Raw genomic sequence first — 20,993 nt, forward strand, 5'->3', positions numbered from 1 at the left:
AGGCTGGCAAGCGGTGGGGCGTGGCGAGGCCGCCCAGAAGCAAAGCGAGTAGGAAGCTGCGAGCATGCGTCGCGTCGGGGGGCGCGGGTGCACCGCCGAGCAGCTTCGTAAAGGAGGGTAGCAGCCAATAGGCGACGGTTGCTCTGTCGCCGGGGGCGTGGCCATGCAGATAAGGCGCGGGTGGGCGGCCCAATGGGCGGGCGCCTATGCAGATGAGACGGTGACAGCCGGGCCAGCGGGCGGGCGGGCAGGCGGGCTGTTGGGGCGGGGAGGTGGGACCCGGAGAGGGGTGGCCGTGGGGCCCGGCCGGGCTGGGGTGGGGGGCCGCAGCCATGATCCGGGCCTTCTCGTTCCCGGTGAGCCCCGAGCGGGGCCGGCTGCGGGGCTGGCTGGAGGGCAGCCTGGCCGGGCTCTGCGAGTTGCACTGGCTCCGGGAGAGGCAGGAGTACCGCGTGCAGCAGGCGCTGCGGCTGGCCCAGCCCGGAATGGGGGGCGCCGAGGCCGAGGACGAGGAGGACGCCGATGAGGACGAAGATGCGGCGGCGGCGCGCCGGGCCGCAGCGGCGCTGGAGGAGCAGCTGGTGAGGGGCCGCCTGTCCGTCCATCCCTCCGCCCCCGTGTGTGTCTATCTGTCTGTCTGTCTCGGTTGGATGCTCAGACACCCGTTGCGGTGGGGGAGGGGGAGAGGACAGGGGGTGGGGCTGGAGACCCAGGAGTATGGGCGGCGGGCGGGATCTGGCCTCCTCAACCCCAAACTGGGGAAGGTGGGGGGGGGGGGAAACTGCATCGCCTCCGCTGGGGCCTCGTGAAATGCACAGACCCTCTCCCCAAAGAAAATTCTTCTAGGCGCTAAGTATGTGTCAAGCCTGGGCCGAGTATTTGGTATGCGTTGTCTTCTTGAAGCTTGGGGGAGAGGAGGGTGATAGTCCTCATTTTGCAGAGAAAGAAGCTGAGGTTCAGAGATGGCAAGTGACTCACCCAAGGTCACACAGCCGGGATCCAAACATGCCCCGCTCTGGCCCCGCTTCCAGGGCTCCATCTTCCCTAAGTCCCGATGTGCTTGGAGATCTCCGGAGGGGGCGGGGTGGGGGGGGGGAGGGGATCCTCGGGCCTCCTGAGGGAGGGACCACTGCTGAGAGGAAGCTTGCAGTCCCTGAGGACCCCGCGGTCATCTTTACTCTCTGGTGACACTTTCCCTCCTTTCCTGCCTGGTCCCAGCCTTGGTTAACCCCAGAAGAGGCAGGTTGAGGCGGCGTGGGGGCCCGACTTCTGAACTCCCCGAGTGCTCTCATGGTGGAAAATGAGGCAGAGGTCTCCAGAAGGACTTAAGGAGCACCACCCCTCTCTCCTTCTCTGTCATTTGTTCATTCTCCTGACCTCTTCCTGGATTCCCCTCACTCTCTCTCCCTGTTGCCACATCCCTGTGACTTTCAGTGTCTGTTTCTATCTTTCTTAACCCTCTGTGTCTATCTCTGTCTCCCCAGGCTTCCCTTGCATTTCTGCACCTCTCTGTTCCGGCCCCAAGTCCCTGTCCCCACCTCTCTCTTCCCCTCCCCCCCCCCCCCCCCCCCCAGCCTGCCAGGCCCCAGACCCTGGCTCTCCCCTTGCAGATCCCATCCCCAAGCCTGTGTGTGGTCAGAGCTTCCCGTTTGGGGAAACCTGAGCCGGGGTGGCGGGGGAGGGGGCTCTCCCTGCTGCTGACCTCCATTGCCCCCGCCCCAGATGGGGAATGGGGAGGGGGTCTGCAGCCAGACTCCGGGGCTGCACGCACAGCCCCTCCCCCGACTGGGAGCGGGACCCTGCACATTCTTCTCTGGAAACAGAAACAGCTGTGGAAGGCCCCACCCCCTCCCAAAGTTGGAGACGCCTTGTGGGGGCCTTCACCCCGCTCCCCCCCCCCCCTAAGCTGGCTGGGCTTGGGAAGGCACCTCCCACCCTACGAGGAGAGGGAGAAAGCACGGGGATGGGCAGGCTGTGTCCTTCCCTCCTGTCCCTCAGTCTCGCCCTCTCTCTGCCTCAGTCTCCTCTCTCTGTCCTTCAGCTTCCCCATCCCTGCCCCTAAGTCTCCCCCCTTCTCCGCCCCTCTGCCTAACCAACACCCCCCCCCCCCCGGAGGTGGTAGTGGAGAGGCCTCTTTCCCCCACACTCTCCAGGCAAAGCTCCGTCCCAGCGTCAGGGAGGAGGCGGTGGCAGGCAGCGGGAGAGAGCGGCACCGAGGGAGGAACAGAGAAACGCTAAATATAAACTCCTCTGCCGTTGGGGGTTCCTGGGTCCTTCTGAGGAGGGTGTGGGTACCTCCCCTGATCCCTGAGCCTCTGTCTTAGGATACTTCCCCTCCCCCCCCCCCTTGTGCCCCCCTCCCCTGCCCCAGGAATACACTCGCTTTGAAGCAACAAAGATTGAAGCCAGACTTGATTAGTTTCTAATAGGAATGGTGGGGGGTGCAGGTGAAGACGAGGGATATTCAGAGAAAAGAGGCAAGAATCCTGGATGGGGGTGGGGTGGGGGTTCTGTTCTCTCCCACCAAGAGAAAGGGTCCCCTTCCAGCAAGAAGGACTTAAGTTAGACTTGCAGAAAGACTTCCTAATAGAGATGAAGGGAATTGGACGAGCAGTGGGGGGTGGGGTGGGGACCAAGGTCTGGAAACGCTTGGGCAAAGGGGTCTCCAGGGGTCGTAACCCCATGCATGTTAACCCTCCCTGGATGGCGGACGGTCCCCTGGCAGAAGGGTTTGCACAAAAAAAAAAAAAAAAAAAAAAAAAAAGGGTGAGGGGCATTGTGGGTACACAGGGAGCTAGATTCAGGCCAACATAAGAGTTATCATTGCTTCGCACCTGGAAGGGATGGGGGTCAAACTTACAAACAGTGAGAGTGTGTAGACTAGGGTGGTGTTGGAGGGTCCAGGTGCGGGGGAAGGGGAGGCCTCTCCTGTCTGTCCCCCTTAACTCCTTCTGGGAACCGACATGACACGGGCAGAACTTCACCCCCCCCCTCCCAAATCAATTGTTTCATCTTTATTTTTAATTACACGAGTGAAACACGACTTTCTATTTTCCTTGTTGAGACATTCAGCACTTTGGGGGCGCCTGGGTGGCTCAGTGGGTTGAGCGCCCGACTTCGGCCCAGGTCACGATCTCCAGGTTCGTGAGTTCGAGCCCCGCGTCGGGCTCTGTGCTGAATGGCTCAGAGCCTGGAGCCTGCTTCGGATTGTGTCTGTCTCCCTCTCTGTCTGACCCTCCCCTGCTCGTGCTCTCTCTCTCTCTCTCTCTCTCTCTCTCTCAAAAATAAGTAAATAGTAAAAAAAGAAAAAAATTCAGAGCTTTCGTGTAATAATCAAAGCTAGCATTTATTAAGAGCTTAAAAGAAACTGCTATTTTAGTTCATTTAATCCTTATGACACCCCATAAGAGAGGGAGTTGAATGCCATGTTGCAGAGGAGGAAACCAGGGCCCAGAGAGGGGAAGTAACTTGTTCCGGGTCTCCTCGGAATCGACACTGTTGTCACCTTGGCGTGAGAGCCTCCAGACGTCTTCCACAGCCTACATACCAAGAAGTGTAGTGTTTTGCTTTGCTTTTTAATTTTTATTGTACTAAAATTTTTTTTTAAATCGATTTACAGAGAGAGAGCGCGCGCGCGCGCATGGGTTAGGGGCAGAGAGAGAAAGAATCTCAAGCCGGCTCTGCGCCGTCAGCCGGAGAGCCCGACACATGGCTCGAACTCACAAACCGTAAGATCATGACCTGGGCCAAGATCAAGAGTCGGATGCTTAACCGACTGAGCCACCCAGGCGCCCGATGCTTTGCTTTCTCACAAATTCCGGTCTCTTGGGTGAGGTCCTTGGGGGGACAATGCCAGCGGTTCTCAAGGTGTGGCCGCTGGACTAGCAAGATGGGGGGGGGGGGGGAAACTTGCAAGATATGCAAATGGAGCTCCAGAAGCTCTGGAGGCGGGACCCAGTAATTTAGGCGCGAACAATGCCCTTCAGGTAATTCTGACTCCCGCTGGTGCTATGCCCTTTCCTTGTCCGCCTGGAAGCTCTTTGTGAGTGACGCCTGTATACACATATGGCCTCCTTCCGTTTTGACAGCTGCATAGTATTCTGCTGTATACGTTCATCCCTTCAGCCAACATCTCCTGAGCGCCTACTCTGTGCCAGGCACTGTGCTATGCACTGGGCTTGGGGTGGGGGTGTGTGTGGGGGCGGGGGGGGGGAAGTGGGGGAAGGACGCTGCGGCCAACAAAGCAGACAAAACGCTCTGCCTTCCAGGAACGACATTTAGTGAGCAGACAAAAAACAAATGACAACCCAATGTATCATTCTGAGCCAGGAGGTCATGTGGGGGTGGGGGTGGGGAATGAAAGCAGGGCAACAGGGTGCAGAATGACTGGGGAGCTATTTTGGAAAGACTGGTCAGAGGAGGGATCATGTAAAGCGAAGATCTGAACCGAGCAAGGGAGGGAGCCAGGGGGAAATTCAGGGGAAACACATCTTACAGAGGTAGGAGCTGGCCAGGCGCAAGGCGTGCTGGGGAGGGGGGGCGGGGAACAGCAAGGAGGCCAGTGTGGCTACGGCAGAGTGAGCAAGGGGGCGATTAGTAGGGGGGGCATGACGTGGGGTACGTGGGCGCTCCGGGAAGGCGAACGCTTCTAGCCACCCCTGATATGACACAGTTGGGCTGCCCTCTTGGGTTCTGCTCAAAGATGACGCCACGCTGAGCATCTCTGCACGGCCCAGGGCAGGAGCCCAAAGTGGACCGATTTGTTGACTTTGCTCCTATAAACAAGCCCAGAAGGGGGCTTCTGTTCTGGGGACGGCGGGGGGGGGGGGGGGGGGGCAGGAGAGCGGCCACTGGAGTAGGAAGCTGGGGGAGGGAGGGGGGGGGCGTCTGCGGGGGAGCCGGCCCGTCTTTCTGCCCTAAATAGGCAGGGCTGGGCGCCTGGCCTCCCAGCTCCTCCCCCCTCCCTGCCTCCCGCCCGCCGTCCAGACAAGCCGCTTTTGTCTGAGGGTCAACCGTCGGCCCGCGGCTGCCGCCACCTCTGGCCTCACCCAGACCCATGTGGGACTCTTCCTGGATCTGTTTTCCAAAATGGGGTTAAGCCCTAGTGTCTCAGAGGCCCCATCTGTGTTGTTTCAGCCCCACCCCCTTCCCTAATGACGGCCGCTCCGCTAAAAGGGTTTTCACCTTCATTCATTCATCCCTGATAAGAAATGGTCATTTCCTGCAGCAAGAAGGATCCGGGATAGACTCAACAGAAATTTCTCCTGGGGATGAGGGGCGATGGGAGACACGGGGGGAGGGGGGGGTAGAAGGGGGGGAGGCTTCTGGGTAGGAATGAAGCAAGGGCAGGAGGAAGATGCCGTCCCCCAGGCAAGCGAACCTGCTGGGGCTTGTTGCTGTAGTACCCACTAAGGCTAGACTCACAGAAGGACTTGCCAGTAGGTGTTGGGGGGCGGGGGAGTGGTTCTTCCCAAGAGAAGGAGCAAAGGCCTTAGCATGAGTCGTGGTCTGCCTATTGTATCCATATGAGGGAAAGAATCGGTCTGCTGCAGGAAGGACTTAAGGAAGCCTTGCAGAAGGACTTTCTGCTGCCGATAAGGGGCGGTGGGGGGAGATGGGAGCATCCAAGAAGAGAAGGTCAAGGACTGGAGAAGGTGGACCCCATGGCCAAGGGATCTGCTAGGTAGCAGCAAATTGCCCTTCCAGCTGGACCACCTGAGCTTAGGCTCGAAGAGGGACATCCTAATAGGTGTTAAGGGGCCACGAGCACAAATGGAGGGAACACCTGATAGGGAGCAGGCCTTCTGAAGCTTAGCACACCCAAGAGACGGTGATGTCGCTGCGGCACGAAGGACTTGAGTTAGACCATCGGAAGGACTTCTACTGGGCTGAAGGGACAGAGAACTTGAGGGGGGAGATCCTGGGGCTTGGGTGCTTTTACCCTTTCGAAATCAGAGCCTCATTGTCAAAGTGAAACCCTACCCATGGTCTGGGAAGATGTGGGGGGCTCCTTGGCAGAGGTTGGGGGGCGCATTCTGACCAATCTGCTTTCCTCATGCCCTCAGGAGGCCTTGCCTGGGCTCATCTGGGACCTGGGCCAGCAGCTGGGAGATCTGAGCCTGGAGTCTGGGGGCCTGGAACAGGAGAGCGGGCGCAGCTCAGGTAAGCAGGGCGTGCCTGGGATACCCCCATCTTCCCTCCTGCCCCTACCTCTCAGGCTGCCTCTTGGTCTCTTCCTTCCCCCACCCCTGGCTTCCCCGCCCAGGCCCCTGATGACCTCTCCTCTTCTCCTTGGAATCCAGGCTTCTATGAAGACCCCAGTTCCACGGGGGGTCCAGACTCACCACCCTCTACCTTCTGTGGGGACAGTGGCTTCTCTGGATCTGGCTCCTATGGACGCCTGGGTCCCGCTGAACCCCGGGGCATCTATGCCAGCGAGAGGCCCAAGTCCCTAGGTAAGGTGGGTGGGGTTGGGGCCCTGAGAACCAGGGAATGGACAGTAGGAGAATGGTTTTGAGCCCAAGCTTCTGAGTCAGACTGACCTGGATTCGAATTCTGGCTGTGACATTCCCCTTTCGTGTGATTTTGAGCCTGTTGCTTCTTTCGGGGCCTCCGTGTCTCCCTCGGTTAAAGTGGGATTGATAACAGCACCTACGACGTAGGGAAGTTTTGCATATTCAGGGAGCCTCAGCCCTAATTGCTATTAGACTTGGCACCCACAGTAGCCACTCGGGAAACAGGAACTGCTGTTGTCCATTTATACAAGTAAGTTTCTGAGCCCCTACTATGTGCCGGCGTAGCCCTATCCTAGTGGTGAGGGATGCAGTCGTGGCGGGGGGGGGGGGGGGGGGCGGGGGGGGGGGGGAAGACCTCTGTCCTCAAGAAGCTGACTTTCCAGCGGGAGAGACAGATAATAAACAAGATAAGTCAGATATAGACAGAGAAGAAAGTTAGGGGAAGGGGACCAGGGAGGGCGTCCTCTTTGGAATCGGCGAGGAAGTTGCCATTTTAGAAGACGCGGCCCCGGGGAAGAGGTCACTGAGACTGTGACATTTGAGTGGCGTCCTAAAATAAGTGAGGCAGTGGGCCAAACAGATATCCTCAGGGAAGAGTGTTCCAGGTAGCGGGAACAGAAAGTGCAAAGGCCGTGAGGCTGGAGCGTGACTGGCAGGTGCAACCAGGAAGCCAATGTAGCCGGAGACCTCAAATTACAGAGGAGAGGCGTCAGAGACGGAGGTCAGAGAGGCAGGGGCGGGACAGACCATTCAGGGTCTTGTGAAGATTTGGTTATGAACCTGGTATGAGGGAAGGGGTGGGGGGGGAGAGCAGGGTTTTTGACGACAGTGGAGGAGGAGGGGTAGGCAACTTGACCCTCCTAGGCTCACCTTAGAAGGGGCTTCGAGAGTCTCTCCACTCTCTTCCTTTTTTTTTTTTTTTTTTTTTGCCTCCCTCCCCAGGAGACGCCAGTCCTAGCGCTCCAGAGGCGGTGAGCGCTCGGGCAGCCGTGCCGCGATCGTACTCGGCGCCCTACCCGACGGCAGCGGGCTCCGCGGGCCCGGAGGCCTGCTCCTCCGCGGAGCGGCGGGCCCGCGCGGGGCCCTTCCTGACGCCCAGCCCCCTGCACGCCGTGGCGCTGCGCAGCCCGCGGCCCTGCATCCGGCCTCCTGCGGACTCGCCGGACGCCCCCGGCACGGGGCGGCCCCTGGACGGCTACATCTCGGCGCTCCTGCGCAGGCGCCGCCGCCGGGGGGCGGGCCAGCCCCGGACCAGTCCCGGGGGCGCGGACGGGGGCCCGCGGCGCCAGAACAGCGTGCGCCAGCGGCCGCCCGACGTGTCCCCGCCCCCCGGAGGCGCGCGGCCCGCGCCCGAGCCCCCAGTGGAGCGCGCGGGGGGCCGTCCCGCCAGCCCGGCGCCTTTGGGGCGCGCCTGGGCCTCGCCGTGGGAGTCGGAGACGGCGCCCGAGCCCGCCGCGCCGCCCGCCGCTCCCTCGCCCCCCGACAGCCCGGCCGAGGGTCGCCTGGTGAAGGCGCAGTACATCCCGGGAGCGCAGGCCGCCACCCGCGGCCTCCCCGGCCGCGCGGCGCGCCGCAAAGCGCCACCACTGACCCGTGGCCGCAGCGTGGAGCAGTCCCCACCCCGGGAGCGTCCCCGGGCCGCCGGCCGCCGCGGACGCGTGACGGAGGCCTCGGGCCGCCGGGGCTCGCCCAGGGCTCGCAAGGCCGCGCGCTCCCAGTCTGAGACCAGCCTGTTGGGCCGCGCGGCCGCGGTGCCTCCGGGGCCCCCCAAGTACCCCACGGCCGAACGGGAAGAGCCCCGGCCGCCGAGGCCCCGTCGCGGCCCTGCGCCCACACTCGCGGCGCAGGCCGCGGGGTCCTGCCGCCGCTGGCGCTCCACGGCGGAGATCGACGCTGCGGACGGACGCCGCGGCCGTCCCCGAGCCCCGACAGCCCGCGGCCCGGGGCCCGGCCCATCCCCGTCGGCTCCGCAGCGCCGTCTTCTCTATGGCTGCGCGGGCAGCGACTCTGAGTGCTCTGCGGGGCGCCTGGGGCCCCTTGGACGCCGGGGTCCCACCGGCGGCGTCGGCGGCGGCTATGGGGAGAGTGAATCGAGCGCCAGCGAGGGGGAGTCGCCTGCCTTCAGCTCCGCATCCAGCGACTCAGACGGCAGCGGTGGCCTGGTGTGGCCCCAGCAGCTGGTGGCAGCCACCGCAGCCTCGGGGGCAGGGGGTGGTGCAGGTGGAGGGGCCCCCGCGGGCCCCGCCAAAGTGTTTGTGAAGATCAAGGCTTCCCACGCGCTCAAGAAAAAGATACTGCGTTTCCGTTCGGGTTCTCTCAAGGTCATGACTACAGTGTGAGTTTGGGGGTTTGCTCGGGCTCCCCCTTCATGGCCTCTGCACCACCACACTCCCAATCACTGACCCTTCCATACCTCCCTTCCAAAGACCACCATTTTCTCTGCTTCCAAAGACCCTTCCTCACTGCCCCCATCCACTGCAGTCTTGGTTGAAAAGGCTCCCCCTCCACCATAGGGAGGAATGGGGGAGGAGCCCTGTTTGACCCAGTTCAGCTGCTGGCTCTGCAGCCCTTGGGCAAGAAAGTTCCCTTTGTCCGGGCCTCACTTTCCTCATCTGTACTATGGGTGTAATATGGTATGCGGAAGGGGTAATTCAGTTTGAATTTCCCCATTTTAGTTTAGACACTTAGTCCGTTTGTTCCCGTTCACCACTGTCACTGAGCCCTCTTATTCCTCCTTTCCATGCCCAGATCTGGTGTCTCCCCGCCCCTCCCCCATTCACAAAGTGCCCCCATCCATGTCCCTGGATTCTTAAGCTATCCCCTTGGCACCGTGGTCAGAGACGCTGTGTCTGACCCGGGTGGTGCCTGCAGAGTGCCCTGGGAAAGGAAGGAGCACTGACTTTGGGGTTTTGAGGGTCAGTTAGGAGGTGGTAGCACCTGGAAAGAGGGACTCTTTCGCCTCTATCCCGGGACAGTTATGGAGGATTAGGAGGTAGAAGAGGGGAAGGAAGATGGTTTCTATCTCATGCCCCCCCTTTTCTCCCCCCTCCCAAAGGGAGTGGGGAGAGCCCAGGATGACCCTCAGCTGTTCCAATCCAGTATTTTTTTTTTCTTTTTTAAAATTACTGTATTTATTATGACGATGGTGACTCCCCAGTGCACAGGGGGGCCAGATTCTGTGTTTCTCTAACCTCTTTGTAAATAAATGCACACTGTTCCATACGTGGTGGACTCTCCTTCTGTGGTAAAATGGCTTCCCTTTGGACTCACGTTTAGTGAGCAACTACTATTTGCTTTGGCAGATCTCAGGGTGGGTCTCAACCTGATTTTCCTACCATGGGGCTGTTTTACCACAATGAATCTGACCTTTGATTGAGTTGTGTTTGGTCACAAACATGGTTTCATAAAAATATAAGTGAAGGGCCAACCCAAATTTCTTTTCTCAAAAGTCATCATAGTCAGTTTGATGTGTATCCTTGAATGTTTCCCTTTATGTGTTTGCATACATATGTGAATTTAAGTAACTATATAAATATATAACTATATTATACATATATACCATGTATATGTACATATATACATATATAAATTGAACCATATGTTTGCATTATTTATCACTTTTATTCTATTATTATTATTATTATTATTATTATTTTCATTTGGTGGTGTTAAGTCATCTGTGTCCAAAGATTTCTTTATGGGAAGGATTTTAATTAAGAATTAGATATTGGGGGGGGGGCACCCGGGTGGCTCAGTCGGTTGAGCGTCCAACTCTTAATTTTGGCTCAGGTCATGATCCTAGGGTCCTGGGATAGAGTCCTGCGTTGGGCTTCATGCTGAGCCTGGAGCCTGCTTGGGATTCTCTCCCTCTCCCTCTCTCTCTTTCTCTCTCTCAAAAAAAAAAAAAAAAACACAAACAAAAAAAACAAAACAAAAAACAAATCGGTTTCTTTGATGGTTATGGTACTATTTAACTTTTCTATTTCTTCCTGTGTCAGTTTTACTAAGTTGTATTCTTCTAGGAAATTGTCCATTTCATCTCAATTTAGATGACATTTTCCTATCGTTGTATAATGATTGTTTTTTAAAGATTTTATTTATTTTATTATTTTTATTTATTTATTTTTTTTTTTGAGAGAGAGTGTGTGAGTGAGCAGAGAGAGAGGGAAAGAGAGAGAGTGTGGAGCCCGAAGCGGGGCTCAAGCTCACCTGAAGCAGGGCTCGAGCTCACCCAAAATGGGGCCGGAACTCACAAACCCTGAGATCATGACCTGAGCAGAAGTCGGATGCTTAACCCACTGCACCACCCAGGTGCTCTAAGATTTTATTTTTAATTAATCTCTACACCCCACATGAGGCTTGAACTTACAACTCCAAGATCAAGAGTTGCATGCTCTACCGACTGAGGCAGCCAGGTGCCCCCTTCACTGTATTATTATTAGCTCCATAAGAGTCCACTGGTGGGATTGTCAGCTCTCCCAATTATTTTGCTGTTAGGGACCTTGCTGGAGGAATGTCCTTGTACATATCTCTATGTGCATATATGTATGTATTTCTGTAGGCTTCATTCCTAGAAATAGAATTGTTTGGTCATTAATGTACACTCATTTAAAAACTTTTTTTTTTCAACGTTTATTTTTATTTTTGGGACAGAGAGAGACAGAGCATGAACGGGGGAGGGGCAGAGAGAGAGGGAGACACAGAATCGGAAACAGGCTCCAGGCTCTGAGCCATCAGCCCAGAGCCCGATGTGGGGCTCGAACTCACGGACCGCGAGATCGTGACCTGGCTGAAGTCGGACGCTTAACCCACTGCGCCACCCAGGCGCCCCTGAAAACTTTTAATTGAGGGACGCCTGTGTGGCTCAGCTGGTTGAGCATCCGACTTCAGCTCAGGTTCACGATCTCATGGTTTGTGAGTTCGAGCCCCTCGTCGGTCGGGCTCTGTGCTGACCGCTCAGAGCCTGCAGCCTGCTTCGGATTCTGTGTCCCTCTCTCACTCATGCTCTGTCTCTCTCTCTCAAGAATTAAAAAAAAAAAAATTAAAAACTTTTAATTGACATTGCCACATTTCCTCCCACTAAAAGCGCCCTCAGCTGATATTTTCATTTCTGTTTTTTTTTAACCTTTTGTGATTTTATTTTTTTTAAGTTTTTAATTATTTATTTTATTTATTTATTTATTTATTTATTTATTTATTTTTTGAGAGAGAGAGACAGAGTGCTGGTGGGGGAGGAAAGGAGAGAGAGGGAGACACAGAATCTGAAGCAGGCTCCAGGCTCTGAGCTGTCAGCACAGAGCCCTACGTGGGGCTTGAACTCATGAGCTGTGAGATCATGATCTGAGCCAAAGTCAGACGCTCAACGGACTGAGCCACCCAGGCGCCCCTCCCATGTTCTGTTTTAATTATCATGTCTCTCTCCCGTTCCCTTGAGGCAACACATACTTTGGTATATTCATTGGCCCACTTGTAATTCAGTGAATTGCCTGTTCATACTCTTTGCCCATATTTCTATTGGATAAGTTCAATAATCATACCCATTTCATGGATGGATAACTAGAAGTTTGGGGAGGGGCCATTACTTACTCTGATCACACAGCAAGGAGGAGGGAGTTAGGGCTAGAACTCATCCCCCACCTGACCCCACAGTCAGGTGGAGAATGGTATTTGTTCTGCTTTGACTTTGTGTCTAGATGGGTGGGTCCACCTCTCGGTAGCTTTGAACTCTGAGAGAGCAGGAGACCAGGCCAGCTGTGCTCACCTGCATCTCCACTGCCCACGGAGGCACTGGGAAAACAGCAAGGAACAAAACAGAAAAAAGAAGTTTCCTTCCTTGTGGAGTTTCCATTCTAGAAGGTGGGTGGGCAGTGCGTGTGTATGGATAAACAAGTATTTCTTTTTGCATACCAATGAATAAAAGTCATTTTTAAAAGTTTGCCAAGGGGTGCCTGGGTGGCGCAGTCGGTTAAGCGGCCGACTTTGGCTCAGGTCATGCTCTCATGGTCCGTGGGTTCGAGCCCTGTGTCAGGCTCTGTGCTGTCAGTTCAGAGCCTGGAACCTCCTTTGGATTCTGTGTCTCCCCCTCTCTCTGCCCCTCCCCCACTCGCACTCTGTCTCTATCAAAAAATGAATAAACGTTAAAGAAAAAAATTTTAATAAGTAATTAAGTAAAAGAAAAGTTGGCCAAGGGATGCCTGGGGGGCGCAGTCGGTTAAGCATCTCACTCTTGATCTTGGTTCAGGTCATGATCTCACGGTTCGTGAGTTCAAGCCCAGCATCGGCTTCTGCACTGATGGTGTGGAGCCTCCTTAGGATTCTGTCTTTCTACCCCTCCCCTGCTTGTGCTCTCTCTCTCTCTCTCTCTCTCTCAAAAATAAATAAAGATTTTTAAAAAATTGCCAGGAAAAGCCACTGCTTGTCAGGCCTTCCTTTGGGAATATTTGCCTCATCTCCATTCCATAAAAGTGGCAACTCAGAAAGGGAAAGGGACTTGTCCAAGGTCACACTGGCCACGGGGGTCAAAATGGTTGAAGTACACATGGATGACCTTTCTTCTTAAGATTTTGGTACAAACTCATTAAAAAAGAATAATAATAAATAAATAGCAGTGGGGCGCCTGGCTGGCTCAGTCTGTAGAGCGTGTGGCTCGTAATCTCAGAGTCCTGTGTCCAAGGCCCACATTGGATGTGAAGCCTACTTAAAAAAAACAAAAAACATGGGGCGCCTGGGTGGCTCAGTCAGTTAAGCGTCCGACTTCAGCTCAGGTCACGATCTCGCGGTCCGTGAGTTCGAGCCCCGCGTCAGGCTCTGGGCTGATGGCTCAGAGCCTGGAGCCTGCTTCCGATTCTGTGTCTCCCTCTCTCTCTGCCCCTCCCCCGTTCATGCTGTGTGTCTCTCTCTGTCTCAAAAATAAATAAATGTTAAAAAAAAATAAAAAAACAAACAAACAAAAAAACCCCACCCCAAACAAAAAATAACAGCTGACTGTGAAATTGAGCATTTATTGCATGCCAGACTCTATTCTCAGTGACTCAATCATCACAGCCTCGAGGGTATATTAGAGAGATGATATATGGATACTAGTATGCCCATTTCACAGATGGAGAAACCAAAGCACAGAGATGTTAAGTAACCTACGCGAGGCTGATAAGTAGCAAAGCCAGAATGGAAGTTCAGGTTGCCTGAGAGTCTAGGCTCTTAAGCGCTGTCCGACATAGCCTATATGGATTCTCTCTAGAAGGCTACAAAAGGAACTGCTTACAGGCGTGGGAGCTGGGGGGGCGGGGCAGGGGCGTTGACATAACAAATAAATAAATTCTGTAATTTGCTAAAGGTGACAAGGACTGAGCAGAACTGAGAACTGAGCAGAGCTATGAGGAAATTGGGTGGGGTGAGGGAGCAGAGATGTTTGTGATTTTAAGTAGAGTCATCAGGACGGTCTCACTGAGAAGGGGACATTTGGACAGAGATCTGAAGGAGGTGGGGGGAGTGAGGCATGTGAATAGCATGGGTGACGGACAAAAGGGTGGGAGTAGCCAGAGTGGGGGGGCAGAGAATCGTAGTGTCTACCACATCGTGTGGGGCCTCATGGGCCATGGTGAGGATTTGGGTTTTTACTTGGAGGGAGGTGGGAGCCATGGGAGAATTCTGAGCACAAGAGGGACTTAGGGGCTTTTTTTGGGGGGGGGGGGTGGGGGGAGGTGAAAGGGTTAACAGCTCTATTGAGATATAAGTCACATATCTGGGCGCCTGGGTATCTCAGTCGGTTAAGCTTCTGACTCTTGATCTCAACTCAGGTCTTGATCTCAGGGTTGTGAGTTCAAGCCCCCAGCTGGGCTCCACGCTGGGCCTGAATCCTACTCAACAAATACAAAAGTCAAGGGGCACCTGGGTGGCCCAACTCTTGGTTTCAGCTCAGGTCATGATCTCTCAGTTCTTGAGTTCGAGCCCCGCGTGGGGCTCTGGGCTGATGGCATGGAGCCTGCTTGGGATTCTTCTCTCTCTTTCTCTCTCAAAATAAATAAACATTTTTTAAAACGTTGAGATACAATTCACAGACCATAACATTCACCCAAATCGAGTTCGGTGGCTTTTAGTGCGTTCACAGAGTTGTACAACTCTCCCCACAATCAATTGAAGAATATTTCCATCCCAATAAGAATTATTTCCATCCAGTATCTCCAGCCCCTGACAACCACGAACCTACTCTCTCTGTCTCTGTATTTTGGCCCATTCTGGACATTCCATACAAAGGGAATCATGCGATAAGTGACCTTTTGTGGCCGACCTCTTTCACGCCGCATGTTTTCCAAGTTCATCCACATGGGAGCACGTACCACGGCTTGATTTCTCTTTTACCGCCGAATGATCGTCCATTGTCTGGACGGACACACCACATTGAGCTTTCCCGCGCCTCGGCGGATGGACATTTGGGTTGTTTCCACTTTGGGGCTATTATGACCAAAGCCGCCGGGAAACATTCAGGTACAAGTGTTTGTCTGGAGGTAGGTGTTCGTTTCTTTTACGTAGATACCTAGGGACTGGAATTGCTGGGTCCTGCGGTGACTCTTCAGCCTGTTAAAAAACTGCCAGGCTGTTTCCTCCCCTGGCTGTGCCGTTTCCCTTCCCACCTCCTCGCCGACACGGGCTATTATCTGGGGGCTCCCTTTCAAACAGGGCCCCTCTGGCTGCTCTGTGGGGCCCCGGATGAGGGAAGCCAGCGAGGAACTGTGGCTGGACCCGAGGGCCAGCCGCAGAGGAGGCGAGAAGAGACTGCCAGCCGGAGTTCATGGCAGTCGTTACCAGACCAGTCGTGGGGCGTGAGGGAGGCAGGGCAGGGGAAGAATGACCCCAAAGATTTACTATCAGCTGGCTGAGCCTGCAGTAGGAGGGGGTTTGGCGGATGGGGCTCAGTGTTGGACGCGTCGAGTGCGAGACACCCGCGGACACGCAGCCGGGAATATACAGTGGGCCATTGGGTATGGGACGCTAGAACCACTCCTGGCGTTCACGGCCCATGTCTTGAATAATTAAAGTCAAAGCGGAAGCCGAATCCAGGGTCTCAGTTTCCCCCTCCGGAAAATGGGCACAATAGCACCACTGACTGCTAGGCTCTCACGAGGCCGGGGCGACTCCTGGGCAGCACAAGGCGGGATTGCACGTCTGAAAACTGAAGTTACACGTCGGGTGGAAAGACGGCTGGGGGCTGCAGCTCCGGCGAGAAAGGGAGGGCATTTAGGTACGGTTCGAGCAGCGTCCGTCCGTCCGTCTCCCCGCCCCCCCGGCGTCTGGCCGCCGTCAGAAAGCAGGATAGGAGATTGGGTCGTCACCCTGGCTTCCCCCACTCTCAGCTGGGTTTCCTCCTTGGGGGCGGCCGGGGCCAAAGTCGCTGATGGAAAGCAGCTGCGGGAGGCGCAGAGGCTCGGCGCACGCCCAGGCCCCTCCCCGGCGCCGGCAGACCCCGCAGAGGGGGGAGGACGAGGGCGCCCTGGCTCCCCTCCCCCCTTCCGCAGCCGGGCCCGGGGCCCTGGCACGTCCGGCGCGCCTGATGCTTTCCAGATGTGAGCCCGGTTCCCTTCCCCCACCTGGCCCTGTGGCTTCTGCGGGGTGGCGGGGGGAAGCGGGGAGTCAGGGTCGGATACCCTCAGATCACCGGCACCCGGGCGGTGTCCCCTCCCCGCTCGGCTCGCGTCCCCGTGCAGTCGGCCAAAACCGCGTAGGGAAGGGCTGACGGCGAGGAGAAGCTCCCTCCAGGGCCTCCCCCTGCTCCCCCAACGCCCGCCCCTTGGGGCGCGCCTCAGCCAGCCCACGCCCCTCCTGGCCCGCCCCCCGGGCGCGCCCCTTGGGGGGAACCACGCCCCCCCGGATCGCCCCTAGGCCACGCCCCCGGGGCGAGCCCCGCAAGCCCCACCTCCGCCACCGTCCCCGGCGGGAGGCTTGGTCTGCGAGTTGGTGTCTCCGTGCGCTTCTGTGCGTGTCTCTCGGGTGTCTGTGTTTCTCGGTCCCTGTCTCGGCCTCTCCATTTCTGTCTGTGGGTCTCTCCTCTACCTTGCATGTCTCTGTCTCTCTGTCTTTGCGATCCTCGGCCTGTCTCTGTCTCACCTAGTCCCTAGGTCTCTGTCTCTCCAAATTTGTCTCTGCGTCCCCGTCTCTCTCGGCCTCTCCCTGCATCTCTCTCCCCTTCTCTTTGAATTTCTCCTATTCCAGTGCGTCTTCAGTTCTCTCCCTCTGGCCTCCAGCCCCGCCACCCTGCTGTGTCCCGGCGTCCCTCCCAGGTCTGCGTCCCCCGCGGGCCCCGCGGGGACGCCCTGCCCTCCCAATTTCCATCTCCGCCTACGGCTTTGGTGTCGGCGGGCCGCGGGCGCCCCCGTGTGGCCATCGGGGGCTGTCATGAGAGGCCCGAGGGTTGGGTATGGGCGCCCCCAGGGGTGTGACCAGTGCAAGACAGAGACCCTGTGGGTGCCCCTGATGACCCCGGGAAACGGCGTGGGACGCCAAGAGACTGTGTGAGCGTGTACCATCGCGAGCTTGTGACGTTGTGTGTGTGGCTGTGTGACCTGGTGACATTTTGCGACAACCAGAAATAGTGTGTCTGTGAAACCATGTGTTACGCAGAGAGGCTGTGTGCGACTGAGTGTGTGACATGAGAGGTCGTGGCACGCAGGTGGCTGTGTGGGACTCCGTGAGGCTGGATGTGCCTGCGACACCATTTGGGGGACTGTGACATCAGGAGGCCGGATGTGACAGCGAGAGGTTGTAGGGCACAGAGTGCAACATGGGGAGGACACGAGGGCGGTGGGGGTCACAGGGTGACAGGGTGAATGAGTGTGACACACCCAGAGGTGGCGTGAGAAGGCAGCGTGACGGGCCCCGGGCAATGGGTGTGACAGAGGGACCACGTGAGTGTGACCGTGTGTGTCAGCCACGCCGGTCAACTGTGAGAAACTGACGATGTGCGACACACGGCAGGTGGGACAGCGAGAGACTGTCACGGTGTTGGGACAGCGCGCGAGGCAGCGCGCCACTGTGCGGGGCACTCGGAGATGACAACACGAGAGAGACCTGGTGCGCGTGTGTCCCTAACATCCTGGGTGACGGTGAAAGCGCGGGTGAAGTTGCCACCGGGTGTGAACAAGACAGACAGAAGTTCCAGCTGCGTGTCAAGGTGTGTGACGTCTTGAGACATGGCGTGTGACGCGGCCGAGCTGTGTGTGCCCATCTGACACTCTGAGACAGCGTGTCTGGCTGCGGCGCGTGAGGCGGCATCGGTGATGCTGGGCCACGCGAGGAGAGACGGGGAGCCCCCGTGTGTGGCGCTGGGGGGAGGGGGAGGGGCCGCGACTGTGACGAGCGAGCGCGGGTCAGTCGTGAGACCGTGTGGCCCCCGCCGCCGCCGCGCGCGGGACACAGCGTGCACGTCGATCTGAGGGACGGCGAGGGTGAGCCTGTGTGCTGGGAGGGGTGGTCTGTGGCGGGACGACGCAGGTGGCCGGCGGGACGGGGTGGGGGAGCACGTGTGCTGGAGGGGCCGCGCGGGACCCGCATCCGAGGTCTGGGGGACATCGGGACGAGTGCAGAGCGTGGGGCAGGCACCCTTGAAGACTGTCTTTCCCTGCGAGTGAGCGTGTGCGTGCGTGTTTGAGAGGGACAGAGGCAGAGGCAGAGATGGAGAGGGGGACGGACAGAGAGAGGGGACCCAAAGAAACAGACCCGAGGCGGTGGGGGGGGGCGGGACAGCGGTGGTGGCGGCAAGGAGGAGGCGGGCCCTCGGGGGCTGCGCCTCGGGGGAGGGGGCGGGGCTGGCTAGGGAGCGTGGGGCGGGGGGGGGGGGGGGGGGGGGGGACCCAGACTCGGTCTCCCAGGCTCTGCCACCTGCCTGCCATCCCGGCCCTGAGCAGCAACAGGTAGGAGGCTCCGGTCTCACCCCACGGCGGATCCCTGTGCCCCATCGCAGCCGCCATCTGTCCCCCTAGGAATGAATGAATGAGTGAATGAATGACTTCCTACGTCTGCGTCTCCACCAGCCTGTCTCTCCCCAGCCCCTCCATCCCCCTCTGTCCCCCGTCCCCTCTCTCCTCTGTCCCTTTATCCACCCCCCCCCCACGCCTCTCTCTGCCCCTCTATCATTGTGCCTTCCTCGTGCCCCTCCCTCTATCCTTTCCCACCCCCTCTCTCCACCCCTCCTGGACCCTCCACCTCCCCTTCTCTGTCCCTGCCCTGTCCCTTCATCCCTCTGTCCCCCTTGGATCACTCTTTTTTTTTTACCCCTCTCCTTGCCCCCCTCCCCCCACATCGCTTCATCCCTCCACCTCTCTCTCCCGGGCCCAGTCTCTTTATTTCTTCCGTGCCTCGGTCTTTCTGTCACTCTGTGGCTCCCTCTGCCCCTCTATGTGTCCCTCTCTCCATCCTCTCTGCCCCTCTCCCAGTCATGGCCGAGTTGCCCGCCGCACCCCACCCCCAGCCCTCTGTTGGGCGGCTAATGAGCAGAGGCGCCTTTGAGGTGGCCAGGCCGGGCGTGGGGGAGCTCCCCAAGGGGGCCGGAGGGGGCAGCTGCTGCCAAGGCCCTAATGAGGCCCCCTCTGCGCCCTTCCCGCCGCGATCTTAATTCCTTGTTCTCCCCGAGCCGCCGCTAATTGGCCTGGGGAGGGCCCCCCTCCTGGCTCATGCTCTGTCCCCGGGGGCTGAGGACACCTGGATCCCCATCCAGCACCTGTGGCCCTGTTCTTCGGTCCCTCCCTCCACCTGCCAGGCAGCCTTATCACTGGACTTCCCTCCGGCCTTCCCTCGCCCGTCTTTGTCCTTCCCTCCATCTAGGTACCCGGTCTCTGCACCCCTCCATCCCTCCTCTGGCCCCTCTGGCCCTCCCTTGGCCTGCCTCTTGGTCGCCCATCTGTAGGTCCCTTCATTCCTCCTCTTTTCTCTGGTTTCCTGTCCCTCCCTCCACCTCCGGGCACCCCGTTCGTACGCTCTTCCATCCACACTCCTGTCGCCGGGTCCCACTACCGCTGCCACCCCTACCTGGGGACCCCGGCTTGTCCTAGCCTACCCCGTCAGCCCCTACTCCCGCCCGGCGTTTAAACTCTTCCCCGCCCTTAGCCATGTCCAACAACATGGCCAAGATCGCAGAGGCCCGCAAGACGGTGGAACAGCTGAAGCTGGAGGTGAACATCGACCGCATGAAGGTGCGGGGTGGGCTTGGGGAGGCCGGAGGGAGCTGCGGGGCCGGGGGCCGGACCCCGCGCTGTTGGAGGCGGGGCCCGCGGGAAGACCCTCTCCGGAACTGGGCGGGACCCGGGGGCGGGGCCGGGGCGGGCCGGGGCTGGGAAGGGGCGGGGGCGGGGCCTTGGGCGGAGAACGGACCGCGCCCCGGCGTCCGCAGGTGTCGCAGGCGGCGGCCGAGCTCCTGGCCTTCTGCGAGACGCACGCCAAAGACGACCCGCTGGTGACGCCCGTCCCCGCCGCAGAGAACCCCTTCCGCGACAAGCGCCTCTTTTGCGTCCTGCTCTGAGTCTTCGCGACAGCTTACCCCCTCCCTCGCCAAAGAGTGAATCCAATAAACGTGGCGGCTGTGGTGGTACCTGTGCTTTTGGGGAAACTGAGGCACGCACAGAGCTTGGGGCCATCACGGGGGACCCTGTCCCTCCACGGCCCTCCTGAGTGTGTTTGGAGTGTGTTGGGGGTGAGGATGTGTGGCGTGGGGGGGGGGTTGTGGATGGGGAGGGTGTACCGGAGGAAGTGAGCACCCCGGACTCTGACCTGCACTGGGCCCTCCGCGACCCTGAACTTATTTAATCATCCCCACAGCCCCAGAAGGCAGCTGGCTACTTGAATAGTATCCATTTTGCAGGGGACGAAACTGAGCCAAAGGAGGTCCCCTCACTCCAAGTTACACAGCTGGGAGGTAATGAGGGGTAGACTGTGGCCTCCAGCGCTGAACCCCCGAACCCCTGAGCTGGCCCCTCTCCTCTCCAGGAGCCCCCGTGCCGTGCCCACCCGTCCTTTCCCTCTCCCTGAGTGACTCCACCCCCTGCCACGGGCTTACCTCTGTCCGTAGCACTGACCTCTGTTCATTCATTTGTCCCGTTCATTCTTCCAAGCCCTCCCTGAGGACCTACCTACCTGCTCTGTGACCAGCCCTGTTCTGGGTGAAGCCGGGGACATAGCTGGGACGGAGACAGCCCTTGGCTTTGCCCTCTTGCGGCTCAGAATCCAATAGGAGACCCAGACCTGTCCCCAGATAGTGATGACCCAGACAGGGCAGGGCTGGGGTCGGGGAGCTCCGAGGGAGCGCTTGACTCAGCTTGGGCGCCGGGGAGGGCTTCCTGGAGGAGGGCACATCTGAGCTGGGACATGGTGGTAATAACACTTGGGGACCCAGAGGAGAGAGAAGCGTGGCGGGAGGGAGAGGAGACAAATTGAGGTGTGACGTTCCTCCCTTCGGTGGTTATTTTCTTTGTTCTGGGGACACAGGGCTGCCTC

General features: G+C 58.2%; 2 protein-coding genes across 8 annotated transcripts; both read left to right on the forward strand.

Annotated features, from left to right (window-relative positions):
• Positions 1–246: 246 nt before the first annotated feature.
• On the forward strand, positions 247–9,737 carry DACT3 (dishevelled binding antagonist of beta catenin 3). Its single transcript, XM_023245286.2, has 4 exons — positions 247–581; positions 6,066–6,162; positions 6,303–6,455; positions 7,458–9,737. Exons 1-4 carry the CDS (start codon positions 333–335, stop codon positions 8,852–8,854), a joined length of 1,896 nt encoding a protein of 631 aa, XP_023101054.2. The 5' UTR covers positions 247–332; the 3' UTR covers positions 8,855–9,737.
• Positions 9,738–14,549: 4,812 nt separating this feature from the next.
• Positions 14,550–20,091, forward strand: GNG8 (G protein subunit gamma 8). Of its 7 annotated transcripts, XM_006941087.5 has the most exons (4): positions 14,550–15,019; positions 17,484–17,679; positions 19,611–19,696; positions 19,894–20,091. In XM_006941087.5, exons 3-4 carry the CDS (start codon positions 19,613–19,615, stop codon positions 20,020–20,022), a joined length of 213 nt encoding a protein of 70 aa, XP_006941149.1. In that variant the 5' UTR covers positions 14,550–15,019; positions 17,484–17,679; positions 19,611–19,612; the 3' UTR covers positions 20,023–20,091. The 7 variants fall into 7 exon arrangements, with proteins under 7 accessions (XP_006941149.1, XP_006941148.1, XP_019674865.3 ...); XM_006941086.5 differs by lacking the exon at positions 17,484–17,679 and having other exon boundaries at positions 14,551–15,019; XM_019819306.3 differs by lacking the exons at positions 14,550–15,019; positions 17,484–17,679 and adding an exon at positions 15,032–16,075.
• The last annotated feature ends 902 nt before the right edge of the window (positions 20,092–20,993 follow it).

The sequence above is a fragment of the Felis catus genome, chromosome E2 (assembly GCF_018350175.1).
Source record: "Felis catus isolate Fca126 chromosome E2, F.catus_Fca126_mat1.0, whole genome shotgun sequence".
Classification (NCBI taxonomy): domain Eukaryota; kingdom Metazoa; phylum Chordata; class Mammalia; order Carnivora; family Felidae; genus Felis; species Felis catus.

What these genes read in the sequence shown, in the direction of transcription:
- DACT3 (XM_023245286.2), top strand. Translation starts at nt 333, where the DNA reads ATGATCCGGGCCTTCTCGTTCCCGGTGAGCCCCGAGCGGGGCCGGCTG. An exon ending in CGGCGCTGGAGGAGCAGCTG is followed by an intron (nt 582 to 6,065) that starts GTGAGGGGCCGC and finishes TCATGCCCTCAG; the next exon opens with GAGGCCTTGCCTGGGCTCAT. An exon ending in CGAGAGGCCCAAGTCCCTAG is followed by an intron (nt 6,456 to 7,457) that starts GTAAGGTGGGTG and finishes CTCCCTCCCCAG; the next exon opens with GAGACGCCAGTCCTAGCGCT.
- GNG8 (XM_019819306.3), top strand. Translation starts at nt 15,907, where the DNA reads ATGGAAAGCAGCTGCGGGAGGCGCAGAGGCTCGGCGCACGCCCAGGCC. An exon ending in GCGCCTGATGCTTTCCAGAT is followed by an intron (nt 16,076 to 19,610) that starts GTGAGCCCGGTT and finishes CCCCGCCCTTAG; the next exon opens with CCATGTCCAACAACATGGCC. An exon ending in TGAACATCGACCGCATGAAG is followed by an intron (nt 19,697 to 19,893) that starts GTGCGGGGTGGG and finishes CGGCGTCCGCAG; the next exon opens with GTGTCGCAGGCGGCGGCCGA.